General features: G+C 45.7%; 1 protein-coding gene across 2 annotated transcripts; it reads left to right on the plus strand.

Moving 5' to 3' along the window:
* Positions 1-1,866: 1,866 nt before the first annotated feature.
* On the plus strand, positions 1,867-18,159 carry LOC144949687 (2,4-dienoyl-CoA reductase [(3E)-enoyl-CoA-producing], mitochondrial-like). 2 transcript variants are annotated; one of them, XM_078879699.1, is made up of 10 exons: positions 1,867-2,253; positions 6,370-6,572; positions 7,534-7,591; positions 8,281-8,374; positions 10,887-11,063; positions 12,023-12,122; positions 12,995-13,067; positions 14,075-14,221; positions 16,683-16,745; positions 17,713-18,159. In XM_078879699.1, the coding sequence occupies exons 1-10, from the start codon at positions 2,179-2,181 to the stop codon at positions 17,770-17,772; spliced, it is 1,050 nt and encodes a 349-aa protein (XP_078735825.1). In that variant the 5' UTR covers positions 1,867-2,178; the 3' UTR covers positions 17,773-18,159. The 2 variants fall into 2 exon arrangements, with proteins under 2 accessions (XP_078735825.1, XP_078735827.1); XM_078879701.1 differs by having other exon boundaries at positions 1,870-2,253; positions 8,281-8,367; positions 10,916-11,063.
* The last annotated feature ends 1,938 nt before the right edge of the window (positions 18,160-20,097 follow it).

Below are 20,097 nucleotides of genomic sequence, written 5' to 3' on the forward strand. Positions count from 1 at the left end.
GTCCGAGCTAGGCTGGTCTTCTTTCTTCGTCTTCAGAACACTGCCCCGAGTTGTGCTTGAGGTGCCCCTTTTATCTACCTCCCGGGGACTCCCCGCCCCCGGTACCGCCCCCTCTCTGGAACCTTCCAGGGGACTCTGGAAGAACCCCCCAACCCCTCACCTGGGGTCTGGGCGGGGGGAGAACCCGCCCCCGCAATGGTCTGGCTCTCCCTGACCTTCCCCAGCTCAGGGTGGCACCCCCTATGGGCCTGTGCCCGCAACTGCAGGTAAGTGTATATACGGACGGGATACGATGTGCATTTCCGACGCTACACAAGGATGAGCACAGTGTATGTCTATACAAAGAGGCAGTCATGTCAATGTTTTTTTTGTTCATAAGATGAGAGAAATTAACGCCGGAGATGAACTTTTAGAGATTCTTTCATTGGAAAATGATCAATAACATCTTTAAAAAAAATTTCGCACAATCTCATTCTCAATAGAGAGCGGTGCAAGGGAAGACAAGCGGCGGCGTTGTTGTTGTGCTACGCGTGAACCAAGCGAGTGGCATAGACGGTAGTCGTGACATGGGCAGCAGTAGCAGCTGTCGAAAGTTATCACTGAAGGCCTACGAAAGAAAAGTGCCCAGGGCCTACAAGAACCTTAATCCGGCCCTGGCTATACGACAACAGACTGTGAAGCTTCGTGTTCAGCCGCTCATAACACATTCCTGCGCAGGGTTGCTCGGTCAATGGCTAGGGTCAACGGCGGCGACTGTGAGGGCGGGCACAAGCCGGCGTGAGTAGGTTAAACGTTGAGTTTTATAAGGGCACCACGGGGTGACCAGCCCCACCCCACCCACCCCCACCCAGCCCCTCCCCACCCAGCCCTTCCCCACCCTCTCCTCCCCACCCAGCCCTTCCCCACCCTCCCCTCCCCACCCAGCCCCACCCTCCCCACCCAGCCCCTCCCTGCACGACGGACGGACACAATAATCCCCTGTGGGCTGGTGTAACCAGGAGGTTCTTACCAGTATAAACGTTCGTCTTCCAACTGCTTTAACATCACGAGAACTGATTTTGAAGCACCACCACCTCCACTCCGCAAGAGTTTCTGACCGCGGTTGCGAATCACGATAAACTAAATAATTTCGGATTTTTTTTGTGTACCAGTGTACTGCTGCTAATACTTTCACGTGCTGCACACAGACGCACGTGCTGGCTCACAGACGGAAGCAAACCACGGAGAAAGGGGCCGTCCATAAATGACGTCACGCACCTAGGGGGGGGGGGTCAGACATTTTTGACGATGTGTGACGAAGGGGTTGAGAAATGTGACGTCACATCAAAATGCGCAACTTTAAATAAATATAGACAACACGTTCTACTTAATTAAATATAATTTTTGATAAATGTTTTCTCCTACAACATCAGAGTGCAGCGCCACAATAAATACGCACTACAATAACAATAGTTTAAAGCGATTTGAAGCATGTTTTATATTTTGGGGGGGGGGGGGGCAGAGCTTTGTGACGTCATATTTGAGGGGGGGGTCTGACTTTTTGTGACGCCGTGCGACGAGGGGGGGGTCAAAAATCGTCCAAAATCGCGTGACGTAATTTATGGACGGCCCCTAAGGGGTTGACAGCTATGATACACTATAACAAAAACAAACGCATCGCTGTCGTTAAAACCACGGTGGCTTCAAAAAAGGGGGGGGGATACATAAGAAACGACGTTTCGGGCAATGGCCCTTCTTCACAGCGCGTGTCCATAACAACGCCATCGTCTGGCTCACGACCCCCCGCCCACGCGCGAGGCGATCGCGCCCATTGGGTGGCCACGTGCGTGGGCGGAGTCTCCGTGCAGGTCGCGGCGCCGCGTTAAATAAAACCCCCTGCGACAGCAGCAGCAGCAACATCGGCGATAGCAGCAGCAACATCGGCGATAGCAGCAGCAACATCGGCGATAGCAGCAGCAACATCGGCGATAGCAGCAGCAACATCGGCGATAGCAGCAACAACATCGGCGACAGCAGTAGCAACAGCGGCGACATCAGCAGCAACAACAGCAGCATTAACATCATCAGTAGCAGCAACAACAACATCAGTAGCAGCAACAACAACAACATCAGCAGCAGCAACAACAACAACATCAGCGGCAGCAAGGAGTCCGCTCGTCGCCCTCGCCCGCGCCCGCCATGGCTTCTTCCCCCCTCCTGCTGCTGCGGGCCTCGCTCGCCAGGCGAGGCGCGCCTCTGTTGTCAAGGCAACAGGTACAAGGCCCAACCCGACGTCTCCCGCCGTCGCTCGCAACTCATTGATATGCTAATTTTTTCTCAATCAATGAGTGGTCTGTTGACCACTCATTGATATGCTAATTTTTTCTCTAACCCCCCTCTCTCTGCCTCCGCCCCCCCCTCTGTCTATTTAAGGCCACCCCACAGAGACGATCACCCCTCTCTGTTACCTGTGTTGCTCTCGCTATGTATCTTGGTGATATCTGTCTGCTAATATGTCTGTCTATAGTTTTCTGGTTAGATATTATGTCGCTATTTCATTATACCTGATGATTGCTTGTGTTGCAATCGAAACGTCGTATTCTATTATTTAATTTAATTTATTATTTTATCTTTAGACGTGACTTAACCGAAAGAACCAAATAATAATTCCTGCAATCACGAAAGTTAAAATTAACCTTCACTGCCTGCAGCCTTGCACCCCTTGGGTTGTCAATCGGTAAAGCATGTATCATGTTAATGCGTACATGGGGTTTGATAAAACAAAGTAGTAGTACTTACGTGCCTCATTTATGTTTTAGATTATTTACCTTCTAAAAAAATCTGCCCAAGGGCATCTCGCACTCCCAAAGGGGTGCGTGCCACCCCAGGTAAACAACCACAGTCCTAGAGGATCAGCAAGGGTTGCCGGTCCCTACCACGGGAATGTGGAATTTCCACCCCTGAATGAGGGCTGCCAGTGGAGATGAACACCTTCCCAAGTTTGAGCCGAGACATTGCGATTTCATTTGGCCGGATTGCCCTCACTTGGGTTCGAATGTTGCCCGAATGTTTTTGTTTGAGAAATTGTAAAGTGAACGTTAATTGTTGTGTCCCCAACTACATCCGTTCGTTGCAATGGGAACAAATGAACTTTATGGCGGGACCCTGGGGTTCCGAATAAACGGAAGTCTAAATCGTAATTTATTTATTTTTAGCGACTCCGTCCCTCCGCGCACATAAACGGCTCGACCCGCCTGGCGCGGATCATTCTGTTGTGTCGTGTCCAAGCGCAGCAGCGAGGACGAATGCGCAGAAGAGCTGAACAAGCGAATGCACTCCATGCTCAGGTACGGGCAGGATCATAAGTCTTGTTCAAAGCTGCTCAAACTGCCTACATGAGTTGAAAGGGTAAACACCTATTACTATATTTTGCCATTGGTAAAGGAGGTCTCAGTGTAAATGCTTACCCCGAGCTCTCAATACTCTGATAGTGCATTGTCTTTGAGTTGTACGCCCTTTGGCGTCATCTGGTCCAACACCAATGGAGACTAGGCTCTAAGAAAAGCTGTCTCGGGTGTGGACCAATCAACTTCAAGGACAGTGCATATCATGATCATCATCAGAGTTGTTTATTTTTGTTTGCATTTTGACTGCTTTTGTTGTGGTTATTGCAAACATGATGCCTTGTATAAATGTGTCAGTTGTTGTACCAGTTGAAAGGGTAAAAACCTATTACTACTGCCTACATGACTTAAGTCCTTTATTTGTCACCACGGTATGCATAATACGGTGAAACTGCTCTCTTATCTTCATTATTATTTGTAACCTACCAATGTCTGCAGCCAGAATCAATCGATGACAAGCCTATTACCTGCAGAACAGATGAGATGCGTTGCACCGTTAAGTCCTCCTGTTTGATAATACTTCTCTTGTCCGTATACATCTGTACAGATTTTTTTTTGCGGTTAAGCCATAGTCCCCACATACAGCTCGTATCAATGCGGATAAGAGGAGCGGTGACCAGAGGCGTAGCTTGGATATTTTGCGCCCGGGGACGAACAATAAAATTGGCGCCCCCCTCCCCCCCGTTTAATCACATTTTACTCTTACATCGAATAAGGAATAACAATTTAAATTTTAATGAAACATTGTATTTAAAGAAGCAAATGTATAGAAATTATATTACATGGCTCACTCAGTCACTGTCGTAGACTGGTTGACATAGTCTACAAAAGATACATTTTTCTTGATTTCACTGTCGCAAACTGGTCAATCACGTAATCAAAATCTGTTTTTTCCAATGTTTCTCTTTCAGCACGCAAATACGACAAAATGAGTTTCAATTTTCTGAACGACCGCTCACAGCTTGCAATTGAAACTGCTATTAATAAAATTTGCAGTGAAATTCGCAAATTCGGAAATATGTCGTCTCCATAAAACACAATAAAACCAAGAAGATCCAAAGGAGTTTCTGGTAGAACTTCATTCCGGTTACTGAGCAGCATTTTGCAATCTCCAATTTCTGTGAAAAGTTCGTGGCCATTGATGTCGGTGTCATAGAAATTTCCAAAATCTGTGCAATTTCGACGAATTGCATCGACATCTGTGTCGGATAGAAGAGTTTTGACGTCCAGCAGAAATCCAAATTTTGTGTTCAAGTCTTTTAGTCGTAAAAACCGTGTTGACATCTCCTGTTGAAGTCGATAAAATACGCTCTTCATAACGCGTCGTAGTTTCCGCCACCAAAAAACAGGCCAGTGACTAAGGCTGAAAGACTGCGCCTGTCTGTTGTTTGGGACGTTCTTCCATGTAAGTTCTTAATAGGCGCGCGTACCAAAATGTAATTACATGACATGTAGGCTGTGTGTGGCGGGATATATAAACTTTTAGGTTGAGGTGTAGATTTGTGCAGTAATTTCAGGCTGCCGCGCCCGCCGCAATAAGTTATAATGTAACGTTGTAAGCCTCATTTTGGCGCTCCTTTACCTTGGCGCCCGGAGACATATGTACCCCCCTGCCCCCCCCTAGCTACGCCTCTGGCGGTGACCCACTACTCTGTAGAGTAACATTGGTATAAACGCTTGTTACAATATGAACAGCGCATTGAAAACGCTTACTATTTTATGTATTGTTTACAAAGTGTGTTCACGAATCCACACTGAGAAACACGATGATTGACAGAGGGTTGTATAAAAAATGTCGATAGTGTATTTAAATAGAGGTACTGCAGGTAAGTAGTTTCAGTTTTAAAGGCATAGTTTAACAAGACAACACTTTCCACCATCCTTCAAACCCATTGGTGAAAAAATTAACCCGTAAAAACAAAGTTTTTCACTATAAATCCTTTATATGCGTGGCATCGGTTTTATTTTATTATTCATTTCTGTTTTTCTTGAGTAAGAGTTTCATTTTGATCACATTGGTATTTTAAATTAAATATGAAAAAAAAAAATTCCTAAAAAGTGGAAAATTTTGGAACAAAAAATTTCACGAAAATAAATTGTCACGCACAACGAGCCTGTGTGCAAAATGTCAGCTCGATTGGATCACGGGAAGTGGGTTAAAAAACGACCGAAAGATTTGCACAGTCGTAAGCGCGCAAGCAAGCAAGTGAAGTTAATATAAAGGATTTAAAAAGAGCAAAGTTTTTGTGTACATTATAATATAATATTTATACCAGAGCCGGGGGCTTATGGGACCCTGGGTTCCTGCCATAATGTTCAAATGGTGAGTTGATACATTGACATTTCACCGACTTTGAAACGGAGGCTTGTTCACGCTGACCTAAATACCTAACAACCTGTTATAGGAAGAAAACAACAGTTACCACGATTGCAGGTATAAATGATGCCCTTCAAGTGGGTTTTGTCTTATAATGTTTGGACTTTTGAGAGGAAACAGGGTACAAGGGGCAGCTGCTCCCTCCACCCTCCTCCAAAACAAATCTTTGAGAGTCATTTGCAATTTGCTGAGCCAAGTGGAACCAGAAGCATATTTATTTTATTTTAAACCTACGTGACTTTACCGAAATAACCAAAGAGTGGATTCCTGCAGTCACGAAAGCTTCAAATCTAGACAGAACCGTACCATAAAACAACTCTGGCCTCACAAGGCATCTGACTCTGGGCCTAGCAGGGCCAAGAGCAGGGTCAATCATGTTTGCCAAACCAGTACACTTACGTGTGACATCAGGGGCGGCATGTGTTCTGAAATATATAACGAGTAATCTGATGCCTCCATGAGCCACACATGGCAAAGCCGGGTCGGCACAGCCCCGGCTCGTCTCGCTTGTACAGCGGAAAAGGACATATGAGCGACCGCGCGCGGGTCGTTGCTGCCATCACGCGGCATGTTGGCAAAGCCGCACCGATCCCTCCATTGTGTCCTCAGGGCTTGGTCGAGCCGCGGAGACGCGCAAGCGATGACAAGTCGAGGCCTCACGCCTCTCACTTCCTGGCGCAGGCAGCGCCCATGCTGCCCCCTGGAACCTTCGCCGGCAAAGTAGCGTTTGTGACGGGTGGTGGCACGGGGCTGGGCCGGGGCATGGTGTCCATGCTGTCTGCCCTTGGAGCTCAGTGCGTCATCGCCAGCAGGTGGTCGCCTTCACCACCGTCCGTCCGTCCTTGAATACGCCTCTGACTAACGCTGCCTTTTCTTGCGGAAATTTAAGTCGTAGTCTTGAGTGAAAGTGGCTCACTGCTCACATGAGCATTGAGCAACAATCATCTTATTCGTAGCTCTTGAACCGGTGGTGGAATGTCTGCATTTCCATGGCAAGAGCCATCATCTCCGTCGGGTGACTGTTGACTTCCCAAAGATCGTACTTATTTTATCTACTCTAAATGGATGGTGAGCCAAGTCAGAATCAGAATATTTATTTCGACTAGAAGAATAAAATGAGCTATCAAACTCTCTTCCACAGATGTCCAGTCGGGGCGAGTCAGAAAGTTACAACTGCAAACAATACAAAAACAGATGGCAGTGCAAAGTATAGGAAAGCTAAGCAAGTCACAAAGTTTATAAGTACAATTTAAAGCTTTAGTGACTGGAGGGATTCATCTTCTTGGTTCTTTCGGTAAAGTCACGTAGAAGGGAAATAATAAAATAATAAAAATAACACATAATAAAATAATACAATTCTCACGACGTTTCGGCCACAACGCAAGCAGCCGTCCTTGGGTGAAGAACAGGTCTTTCCGACAGACAGTCTTTCCGACAGACCTGTTCTTCACCTGAGGACAGCTGCTTGCGTTGTGGCCGAAACGTCGTGAGAATTGTATTATTTTATTGTGTTTTATTATTTTATTATCTCCCTTCTACGTGACTTTACCGAAAGAACCAAGAAGATTTATAAGTACAATTGCATAAGTACATACATTCCTGCCGATGTTTCAACACCAAATGCAATCTTGCAAACCTTGACTAGGATTTGAACTCGCGTCCCTTCCATTTTGACTTAAACACTCTTGACTGCAGCGTCGCCCGGATGTGATGGATAACCTACTAGCTGTACTATACGGTCCCCTAGAGTGCTGCTTTGTTTTTTGTACCCAGGAAACTGGACGTTCTGCAGCAGACGGCAGCAGAGATCACGGCCGAGACGGGAAACAAGGTGCTCGACAAATGAGTCCTCTACACACCACAATGAAATGTGATGGGTGATCAGCCATCCTTGAGAATGAGATGTGTGTTTCTACAGGACTAGTGATATTAGTGCTATTGTAATATATTACAACAATGTAACATTCTGTAATGACAGTTTTATTTTATAATGCATTTAGAGTAGACATTTCCACATGATAAGCCACTTTATTGAGCTATAATTTGTGGCCAGGTTGCTTCTGAAAAAACATCTTTATAGCTCAGTGGGACTTAGTAAAATAAAAAGTTTCTTTTATTCATAATCAACGTTTTTATTATCACCAATTTGCTGAATGTCTCCAACTATGCGTTTTTGGTCTGTTATAATTGTGTTTGTGGTGGTTACGATTCAAGATTGTGGTGCACATCGTGGTGCGCTGGTGGTCGCGCTATCTGTGCTTGTGGGGGTGCTTGTGCTGATCGTACTCGTGATTATGGTAATGTGGTGGTGCTGCAAGTGGTAGTGCTAATCGTGCTGGTTCTGGTGATGGCGATGGTACTCGGTGTGGTTCTAACAGTGGTAGTGATGGTTCTAAAGATGCTCCCGGCGCTTGTGCTGTATATCAGTGTTACTTCATGGTCATGGTATTTGTGGGAGTGATGGTACTCCTGCTAAGTAGTACCGGTGGTGATGTTGGTGTGCGCCCTGTGCCTGACTAGGTGCACGCCGTGCAGTGCGACGTGCGGGACCCAGCGTCAGTGAAGGCGGCCGTGGACTCTGCCGTGGAGGTTGCGGGGCTGCCCCAGGTCGGAGGTCGCTCCTTCACTTTGCGCTCACTGCACACCGCTCATCTGTGTTTGGGTGCCACGGTGGTGAGATGTTAACTACCTCGCCTGGTATACAGGAGGTTGTGGATTTGATTAAGACCCTGACGCTTGCTCTATATTTGAAGTTTGAGGTGTTTCTCTCTCCGTGGTCATGTGGATTTTTCTCCGGGTCCTCCGGTTTTTCCCTCCACATTTAGAATCAACGTCACACGTTGAGAGTATTTTGCTGCTATACATGTCCACGTGACAATGAGCCACTTCGTTGAGCCATCATTTGTGGCCAGGTCACTTCTGAAAAGAGCTATATGGTTAAGTGGGCCTTACCTGTAAAATACGAAAGTTTAGTTTAGTTTTTGACTTGTAATCCAGAGGTCGCTGATTTGATCTACCGGCGTGGCAATTGAAACAACGGGAAAGTTTCTTAATTCCCCCCACCGTTGTCCACGCAGGTGTATAAATGGCTACACTACAGTTAGATTGCGTACATATAAATATTTACGTGACAAATCTTAATAATTGGCTGTGTCGGGTCGTGGCGGGTTTAATGACACATTTATATCATGAGACCTCCTTTACCAGTACCAAAATAGAAGAATAGGTTTTTCCCCTTTTTTCTGGCAACAAAACTGAAACCTTTTTAAGAGGAATCATGTCTGCATTAACCACAAGACTTGTGGTCAGAATGCAAAAAAAAACACTGACAATATATGCATTTTTCGATTTAAAGCTTTCGTGACTGCAGGGATTCATCTTCTTGGTTCTTTCGGTAAAGTCACGTAGAAGGGAAGTAATAAAATAATAAAAATAAAACAAATCTCACGACGTTTTGGCTACAACGCACACCCAGCCATCAGATTCACCATGGAAGTCGAAAAAGATGGCAAGCTACCCTTTTTGGATGTCCTAATTAAAAGGAGACCTGATGGTTCAATGAGCCATTCTGTCTACAGGAAAGCCACCCATACGGATGCTTACCTGAAACCGGATTCCCACCACCATCCATCCCAGAAGAACTCCCTCATCAAGACTCTATACCATAGAGCCCAATGCATCTCCGACCAGGAACACATTGCCAGTGAACTCAAACACGTACGCCAAGCTCTTAAGGCTAATGGTTACTCCGACTACACAATCCGCAAGGCCATCACTCCAACCGTCAAGAAGGATCCTGCTGAGGAGCCTTTCAAAACCATCACCTTACCCTACATTGCTGGGGTCACAAAAAAGATCTCCAAAATCCTGATTAAACACAAGATTCAGGTACGATTCAACACAGTACATAAAATCCGTGATCTGGTTCCGTCTGTAAAAGACGTGGTTCCAGACATACAGTACCCTGGCGTCTACAAACTAAGTTGCCTCTGTGGTAGCAGTTACATTGGAGAAACCAAACGACATGTCTCGGACCGCATCCGTGAACATAAAGCTGACCTGAAACACGGTAGGACAAACACCTCAGCCGTGGCAGATCACTGTTACAATTCAGTGGGTTCACATGACATTGCCTTCTCCAAGATAGAGGTTCTCTGCAAGCCATCTGGCTACCATGAGAGATTCGTTCATGAGGCGATCCACATATACAAACACAGAGACAATTTCAACCGAGAAGATGGATTCTGGCTCAGCAATCATTGGAAGGACGTAATAAACCACTTTGGATCTTAACTGATTGTTGTTCACGTTTATGGTGACTTTCAGACCGCAGTCCACTCACTGGCATTAACTGTGTATCTTGTGTTCTCCACAGGGAATGCATTATTTGCTCCGCCGCGGATCTCCTGCCACCGTTTTCCCATTCACATGTTTCATTGCTTCTACATACTATTAACATGCCCTCCCTTTGTTAATGCTACCCCCCCCCTCCCTTTGGTGCTGCTGATCCTGCATAATGCATGGGCATAATATGACTTTGAAACCCCCCCGCCCACCTCCTACGCATTTCCCATGAATATGCTAAATTCCTCTTGATATGCACATTCTTTTGTTAAGGCTCTCTTCTTCTTCCACCTCCAACTCAGCTTATATATAAGCTCCTAGCTTGGCAGTGTCTCATTCTTCACCTGAAGACGGCTGCTTGCGTTGTAGCCGAAACGTCGTGAGATTTGTTTTATTATGTTTTATTTTTATTATTTTATTACTTCCCTTCCACGTGACTTTACCGAAAGAACCAAGAAGATGAATATATGCATTGTCCTTGAAACTGATTAATGCAGACATGATTCCTAGTAAAAAGGTTTCAGTTTTGTTACCAGAAAAAATGGGAAAAACCTATTCTGACATATTTATATTTACACAATCTAGCCCAAAAAAAACCTTTATTATCGGGGCTCTAGAGCTTGAGAGCTCCCTCAAGAGGCCTCTCTATAGCTCCCTCTAGAGGAGGCCCTTCCGCTGCAGTGGCATAAGCGAGCAATTGCAGGGTTGCACCTTTACCCCTCTTGCCTTCATATTAATTACTTGTACGTACGTACGTTGAATTTCTTTCGCACCATGCGTAGCCAGCCGTGCTAATGGGAGGCGCTTGCAGGTGATCATCAACAACGCGGCGGGAAACTTTGTGTCCCCGAGCGAGCGTCTCTCCCCCAACGCGTGGCGCGCCATCACAGACATCGTGCTCAACGGCTCGGCCTTCGTCACGCTGGACCTGGGCAAGCGGCTCATCCAGGCCGGCAAAGGTGACCGCTGCTTTTGTGCCATTGTGGCCGCCGACGACGACAAATGATGATGATAGTCACGACGATGAAGTTGACGTTGAACGTGCGGTGTGCTTTGCTACAATAGGCCATTGTGTGCTGGTATCTTCTACCAAACCAAACATTTTAGAAAATTAACCCCAAGTACAGGTATCTCTCGATTTACGAACGTTTGGTTTACATTTCGCGTGAACACAATTGACAAATTAAGGACACTTTTCGATTAACGAAATCTAATTTTCGCGTGAATGAAATTTCACTACGGCCACGTGCCGTGAGATCGTCACAGAAGAGCCACCTGGGAGGCTGCGGCATCGATCGGCCACAGAGTCTCACGGTGTCCCCACGGTGCAACAGCAACACCTCCACAGCATCTTTACAGTCAGATCTTTTTCCATGAAAGCTAAATTTTTTCTTTTAAATTATTATTCAATCGGTTTAATCTTCATGTTTTTTATTATTATTATTGTATTGTGGAAAATGATATAGGTGTATATATTTAGGTTAGTAGTTGAGTTGGATTACATGAATGGGAAAAGCCATTCAGATTTACAATATTTTATTGTACTCGTGTTTTTTAAAGAACGCCTTCCTTTCGTAAATCGAGGGATACCTGCATTAGAGATTAGAGTGCTCAAATTTAATTCAGAAGACCGTAAGTTAAAATCGTGGTCAGGGGTCAATTGGGCCATCCATTTCCCCAGGGTGGCTACACTGTGTACCACTGTGTGGAAAGTTTGCAATGGTTGCTCAAAGGGGAGTGGCCCCTGTCACAGCAATGTGGAATGTTCACTTTAGGCCCAGAGATGCGTCCGTGTTCAGCTCTCTTCTACAGCACTTACCTGGCTGAGCCAGGAATAATTTTAGTTTTTTTTTGCATGGAAAAAGCTCATGAGACAGATGTCAGCTGAAATAAAAATAATTCTCGCTCATGTGAACAGGTGCTGCGTTCCTGGCAATCACCACCATTTATGCCGAGAGTGGCTCGGGGTTTGTTGTGCCAAGTGCAGCGGCCAAGGCTGGAGTGGAGGCCATGTACAAGTGAGTGTGGGAATGTTGACCTGGTGAGAGGTGTTCTCACATTCTTGTAAGAGGTCATTATCTGGTGTGATATGTATGTTGAACTTCTTTCGCACCATACATAACCAACCGTGCTAATCGGAGGTGCGGGGAAAGGACAACAAACAAACCACAAAGCAGTTCTGAAGAATTTAATTTTCAATATAGATTTAAAAGTGTTAAGCTCCAGTAGCTTCCTAACATTGGAAGAGCGTTCCAGACGGCCGCAGCAGCGCATCTGAAAGCGCGTGATGCCGTGACCGTCTTTATTCAATGGCTAGCCAAAAGCTGCTGCAAGGATGACTGAAGTTTGCGTGATGGTTTATGCTCATTGATGAGATCAGCAAGGTATCGTGGTTCATTCGTGGCAAGCACTTTGTGCGTGTAATGAGTGCGACCTTATAATGTATTCGTTCGGCAACTGGAAGCCAATGCAGCTTAGCGAGCACTGGACGGACATGATTGGATCTTACAGTACCCGTAATAGGTCATATCCCTGTGAAATATATCACAATCGGGTAAGAAGGTACATTGCAATTTTTAAGGTGATGTCCTTGTGGCAGAAGTTTTGTCTAAAACCTAATTATCATATTTTGTATTGTACCTATCACAAATCATATCTGAAGTCTATTCATTAAGATGATTTGGATTTAAAAAAGTGTCTAAATGCAATTGTTTTTTATAACATCGTACAACATGGATGCGACGTTAAGTCGAGGGGTAGTGTTGGGGAAAGAAGGGACAGGAATGCTATCATGAGGCTGTAAATACGGTGTGAGTTGGTAGATTTCAGAGCGGGTCACGAGGAATTGTAATTTGCGAATGGGTTGTAATGCCGTCCCTTTTTTTTCCAGGTCTCTAGCTGCGGAATGGGGTAGGTATGGCATGCGGTTCAATGTCATTCAGCCCGGACCAATCAGAACCAAGGTGAGGTGTGTGGGTTTCTGGGGATGAGTCCGGTGGCTCAGAGAGAACATAGGCAACGCGGTATAATGAGTGATGTGCGACTTAACACAGCTATGCATGCCAATCCTGCATCTCCCAACTCAACTGATCAATTGGGTGCAACTTATTGCTTTTGATGGTCGTGAGCCACTGGTGGTAAATCCACGTTCCCATGGCGAGGGCCAGTTTTTCCGTAGGATGACCACTTTTTTCCCTCGACATGAATTGCCCCCCCCCCTTACCCCCCGGATTTAGAGTCAAGCACTTTTCAACTGCAGTGCCACTTTGTCAAGCATCAGAGCATACGTGTATGGTGCTGAAAATAATAAAAAGATTGTAATGCTAGTGATGCAGATTATAAATCATAAGCCGATAACGATATTGATGATGATGGTTTTGGTGCTCATGACATCAGTGATGCTGGTAATAAAACCGACGATGCCCATGTACGAAAATATAGCAGTGTTGGCATTGATGGTATTGACTTACTGCTGATGATGACAGCTACAAATATAACACCCCAACTGACATTGATGACCAAAGGTTGGCTTTGGAGCTGCTGACGACCCCGATGATATTAATGACGATGGTTTTTATGAAGCTGCTGCTACAGCTGCTGCTGGTGGTGATGTGTATGTTTGTGTATGTCGTATGTTGCTTGTGTGTGTACATGTGTGTGGGGAGTGGTGGCGCTACGAACCCTGCAACCTAAGTTCGATTCCCGCTCGTGTCCAAAACCCCCAGACGATTGTATAAACCGGTCCTTGGCCTTCCCGAGGTCGACTCGGCCTCAAATGAGTACCTGGTGCGGTGTGTGAACATCACCACTGGGGAGACAAAGGCGGGCGGGCGTGGTGTTGGCCACCCACCCCCCCTCGTGTGCCGTCACGGCCTTCATAGGTGCTACTCGCTAACAGCACTTGCTCCAACAGTCTGTTAAGGCTACACGGGGGACCTTTGTCTTTGGTGGTGGTGATGCCGCCGTGCAGGGCGCGTTCAGCCGGCTCGACCCCTCGGGCATGTTCGAGGAGGTCATGCTGGATCGGATCCCCGTGGGCCGCCTCGGCACCGTGCCGGAGATCGCCAACCTCGCCACCTTCCTGTGCAGCGACTACGCCAGCTGGGCCAGCGGCGCCGTGAGTGCCACCACATCCACCACCACCATCACTACCACTATCACCAACAACTGGAGCTGTGCACTTTTAAAGATTTAAAACTCATTTCTTTAGAAATGCTTTTTGTGTTAAGTTTGCTGTCCTTTCCCCGCACCTCCAACTGCCCAGTAGCGTTTCTTCACGAGCCTTGTCCACAGAGGCTGATCTTGACACCGTTGGTACCAGTCATTGGCAAATCCACTCAGCTCCACATCCTCTTGTACCACATCACTCCATCTCTTCTCTAGCCCGTGCCGCGCCCATTTAGCCCCCTTTATCCGACCGAACAAAAGTTGTTTAGGCATGCGGTGACTGGGCATGCGGGCTACATGACCCAGCCAACGCAGCCTTGCCTGCTGGAGCTCACCGATGGGACTTTGTCTAGGTCTTTCAAGGATCTCTCTGTGATCAGGGCTAGGCTGGCCCTGAACAAGATCCGTTTAGCATTAGGAGAAGTGTCAGCAGCAGATGTGAGTGTAAAGGCGATCGTTATGACCTTAGTGTCGCGGCATCTCTTCAGAAATGTGCGCGACTCGATCAGATGAGCCTTCTTGTCTCAAAGTTTGTTGAAAGATCTAATAGTTATGTGGGAACCCTCCCCGTAGAGGCGGTTGAAAACACAAGATCCAGGTACGATTCAACACCATACATAAAATTCGTGATTTGATCCCATCTGTGAAGGATGTGATCCCTGACATGCAATACCCCGGTGTCTACAAACTAAGCTATGTATGCGGCAGCAGTTACATTGGGGAAACTAAGCGACATGTCTCGGACCGGGTTCGTGAACATAAGGCAGATCTGAAACACAGTAGGACCAATACCTCGGCCGTGGCTGATCATTATTTTAACGCTGTGGGCACACACGAAATTTATTTTGCCAAGACGAAGGTACTCTGCAAATCCACTGGCTATCAGCAAATATTCGTTTATGAAGCCATCCAAATATATAAACAGACACAATTTCAACCGAGATAATGGGTACAAACTGAGCAATCATTGGAAGGACGTTATTAACCAGTTTAGGTCATAACTGGCTGTGTTGTTCCCTTCCTACCTGCTTATGTTAGCAGTTATTTTCGACTCTTTGAGTTACATTCACTAACACAGCCACATTTAGCTGTGTTAGTAAATGGCGGCTTGCCATCCTTTTCCACCTCCATGTGGCGATGGCTCTTTTCGAGCTCTCTCCAATCTTACATTTACAAGTAAACTTCTTACATTGACATGCTAATCTCTCACAATACAATGGCCACCCCCACAGCTTCATTTGTCAAGATTTCTATGATCTTACATTTACATGCAAATTTCATCTCTAGCCCCGCCCACTGACCCTTGGGCTACACCCATCTCAAACCTTAGCAGCGCTCCCGCCATATATTTTTTCCTGCCTCAGCAGCTCTCCTGATATATTTTTCACCCGACGACGATTACTTGTGTTGCGATCGAAACATCGTGATATTATTATTTTTATATCTATGTGCCTTTACCGAAAGACCCAAAGATCACCAGATCATTGGCATACATAACATGGTTGACCAATAGGGAGCCATTCCTTGACCGCACCTGGGCATCGATAAACCTCCCATTGTATCTGTACCAGATGAAAATTGCTCTGGTACAGCCATCGAAGGCTTCATGAACTACGTGATCGAAATAGATATTAAATAATATAGGAGCCAGAGGACATCCCTGTTGCATCCCAAGGTGAGCAGGGAATGGCTCCGACTCCCGGCCACGTAGTTTTACCCGGGCCCGCTCACCATCATGAAGGTCCTTAATGAAGAACAACCCAGAGCCCAGGCCTACTGATGGTATCATAGGCCTTGACCAGGTCAATAAAGCAGAGATGTAGGTCTTGTTGGAATTCCCTACACCTCTGCTGTAGCAAACGGACAGAAAATATGGCATCTGTGCAGGACCGCCCTTTTCTGAAACCAGATTGGGGCTCCGCAAGCCTATCCTCAGCGTGTCTGGCAAAAGTGATGTTGAATAATCCTACCACTACCACCATCAACAATAGCCGCCATTCGCCACTAAGTGGCGGTGACATCACCACAGGACTTGTGTAAGGCTTGGTGCACTTTGAGGCCACGTGAAGTGTCTAAGGTTTGCTGACAACAGGATACGAGACAGACCCATGTGTAATGGGTTAACTGCCTGAGATGACCGACAGATGCACCACCCGCACCGCTACCACTAACGCCACTACAATGTGGGCCACCACGCACGCGGCAGTGGAGCAGAGAGGGGCCAGAGTTGCGGCCAACCGACCGCTGTTCCATCTCGAACTCCTGTGGTGAACGATTGCCTCTGCGAGCTCCTGTGGCGAACGATTGCCTCTGCGGCGGTTCACACGTGCACATTTACGTCACTAGTTCCAGCAAGAGAAAGTTGGACTCGCTACCGTGCGCCACCTTCAAATGCCACTTTTCCCTTGCAGGTGGTGAGGCTGGATGGAGGAGAGTACGTGTCGATGGCTGGGGAGTTTAACGGTCTCAAACAGGTACGGCTGGATTAGATCGAGTAGGTCGCGTCGCACCAGCCCTGTAGCCGTTACGTTTGGGTCCCTACTGACCAGTGACTATTTGCTTAATCAGAATCTGTATTTATCCTGGAGAAATCCGATGAGCTATGAAGCTCTTTTTCACAGATGTCCAGTAGGGGTGGGTCAGAAAGTTACAACAAAAACAAAACAAAAACACGATTTTGTGCAAAGAATAGGATAGGTAAACAAATCACTTAAATACATAAAATATATAAAGTATATAAGTTAAAACGGCATGAGTAAATCAATTCCCAAGGTTGGGAAAGGCAACAAAACAACAGCAAGAACAGTCCCAGACCGCACAAAGACAACACAATCCCTCAATAAAACTGAAAATTAACTATCGATACACGGGTAGCAATGAAAGTTACAAATCATATTCGCAAATGCGGTTGTATCCAGCGCTAATCTTCTGCTTCAGGATATGTTTTCAAGGAAGGTTTACGGTGTTAAGGAAGGAACAAGGGTGTTCCAAAACGTTCAGAATATCAGTGTTTATATTGAAGGAATCCGATAAGCTATAAAGCTCTTTTTCACAGATGTACAGTAGGGGCGGGTAAGAACATTACAACAACAGACCCAATACAACACGCTGGTACTCAACAGCAAAGGTTTTGTTACCCATTCCAATTCTTGTTCTTGGGATAGTTAAAAGGCAATTAGATGTCCGTCTTAGGTTTCTTGAGTTTGACAATGGGGTTAATGAATTAGCCAAGTGGAGCGGCACCCTTAGTGAAGATCTCGCTTTAACACTCAGGTGCTTTGGTTTTAATGCAACGGTGACGCGATGCCCCCAGATTCACACTGCCAGAAGCCAGTAATGTTTTTGTATGCATGTTGAAATTCTTTTATACCGTTCGTAGCCACCAACCATGCTAATCCGAACACCGAAGATGGTGACTGACGATGTCGATGTTGTTTTCAGGTCTCAAAGGAGCAGTGGGACATGATGGAGACAATGATTCGTAAGACAAAGGGCTCGTAAACCCAACACGTCCAGCGCGGAAAACAAAAGTCACAGCGAAGTCGTGAAACAAATTAACCAGGCACTGCCTCTGCAAACGGAGTGAGCGCTTATCGATAACAAGTTAAGTTGCACTTGCTGCAAAACTGTAGAATTTCCAGCGCCTAGCGTGGCTCATTTGAGCATGGTGACACTTCAGCCTTTGACTTTTTTCCATAAAACTGTTAAGTGCCTTTAAATGTTTCTGTTTATAAGAAAAATGTGAATTTCAAAATTGTATGCAAGATGATATGGATATAAGCCAACAGTAGGCTCTCATTAATCAGCCTGAACACAATCATGCCTGTGAAATTACGCCAAGGAAATGTGTGTCCAGGTTGTCCGGTATTAAAGGAGAAACCCACAATGCCTTGTTGGTGAACTTCCTTTTCCATCGGACTTAAAATGCGCTGCTGTCGTTATATAACTATCGCAATAAAACTAACCAAGTTGTCCGTTGTGCCGTTTGGGAATATATGGATATGGACCTTAATCTTGCCCATCCTTATTTGATAGTGACTTGACTTGCAATATAATTTCAATTAATGGGGAGTCCTATCTTCTGGCATCTCATGGTTTTTATAGGCATGTCTGCCCACTGTGGCTTGCACAACAATGCCTGCGTTCAATTCCCACACATGGAAGTTATTCTTGTATTTTAGTTCCAGCGATGTAGTACATGCAGCATCTGCAGTGCACAACAGCTTATTGGAGTACTGTGCTTTAAGCAGTTTGAAGCTTATTTTGAATTAAGTATCATAATACTGAGCTGTATAACTATTCAATAAGTGCCACATTAAAAAGAATTTTGCAAAACGAAGTGTTAGTATGTACATATATATTACGTGATTTTTTTTGCCAGTATCAATGTAATGACGACTTGGACGCACTTGTTCTTGAGATGTTTATTTGAGGGAGCATGTGCTCGCACTCGGTCACACATTCGAGACCCCCACTTTGGCAGCCCTGAGTCTCCCGCCTATTCCCCTTATCTACGGTGTGGCCACGCCCCTATTCTCAATTCTCATTGGCTCGAGAGCGACCTTTGACCACTAGATCTACTGTCCTCTTACGTCACCTGACCACGCCCCTATTGATCATTTCCGTGGCCACGAGTCGATTCGCCCTGTAGGCCGACTCCCGTGTCATTACCTCCCGTGGCCACTAGTCCACTCAGACCGGAGGTTGACTTCACTGTCCTTACAATAGTATGAAAAATTAAGAATAGGTTTACCCTTTCTGAAAATAAAACACGTTAAGATGTTCAAACACAAAATAGAAACCTTTGGCAAGGAATGATGTCTGAATTAACCATACGCAATTCTTGTGGTGAACATGCAAAGAAAACATGCTCTGATAATGATGCAGTCTTTGAAACTGGTCTTCACCAGTCTTCTGTAGGGCCGAGTCTCACCAGTATCAGACCAGAGGACGCCAAAAGGCAAACAGTGCTCTGGTCTGACACTGGTGAGACTCGGCCATAAAGAAGGTCGTCTCTGGTGTAATCAGTTTCAAATACAATGCAATTATCAGGCCATGTTTTTTTTCTTCTTTGTTCTTTCGGTAAAGTCACGTAGAAGGGAAGTAATAAAATAATAAAAATAAAACATAATAAAACAATTCTCACGACGTTTCGGCCACAACGCAAGCAGCCGTCCTCAGGCGAGGACGAGGACGGCTGCTTGCGTTGTGGCCGAAACGTCGTGAGAATTGTTTTATTATGTTTTATTTTTATTATTTTATTACTTCCCTTCTACGTGACTTTACCGAAAGAACCAAGAAGATGAATCCCTGCAGTCACGAAAGCTTTAAATCGAGGCCATGTTTTGTTTACATGTTCACAAGTACGTGTGTTAATGCAGAAACGGCTCTTTATGAAATCCATATATTTGGTGTTTGAACATCTGAACACTTGTTTTATTGCCAGGAAGAGTAAAGCCTATTCTTATTTTTATATATTACGGAGACCTTTGTTGGTTCCAAATTAAGACAAAGTGGTCTCTCAACGTATAAAAGAAGACATGACCATATAAGTGCATACAAAAATATATTTTTTTACACAATCCATCAGCAGCCTTTTGGAAGTGCATCTTGGGAGCATAATTATATCAAAACAAGCAAAACCCTTGACGGGTTTTGACATTGTCTCAAGGTTCCTTGTTGAGGATCTCAAAATTCCTCCACCCCATGGTGGTGAGATATCTTCCCCGCCGAGAATGCAGCAGGAAGTGCACGAGTTTGATCCCGATGCCTGTTTATTTGGAGTTTGCATGTTCTCCGTGGTCACATGGATTTTACTCCGGGTCC

Source organism: Lampetra fluviatilis, chromosome 54 (assembly GCF_964198595.1).
Source record: "Lampetra fluviatilis chromosome 54, kcLamFluv1.1, whole genome shotgun sequence".
Taxonomy (NCBI): Eukaryota; Metazoa; Chordata; class Hyperoartia; order Petromyzontiformes; family Petromyzontidae; genus Lampetra; species Lampetra fluviatilis.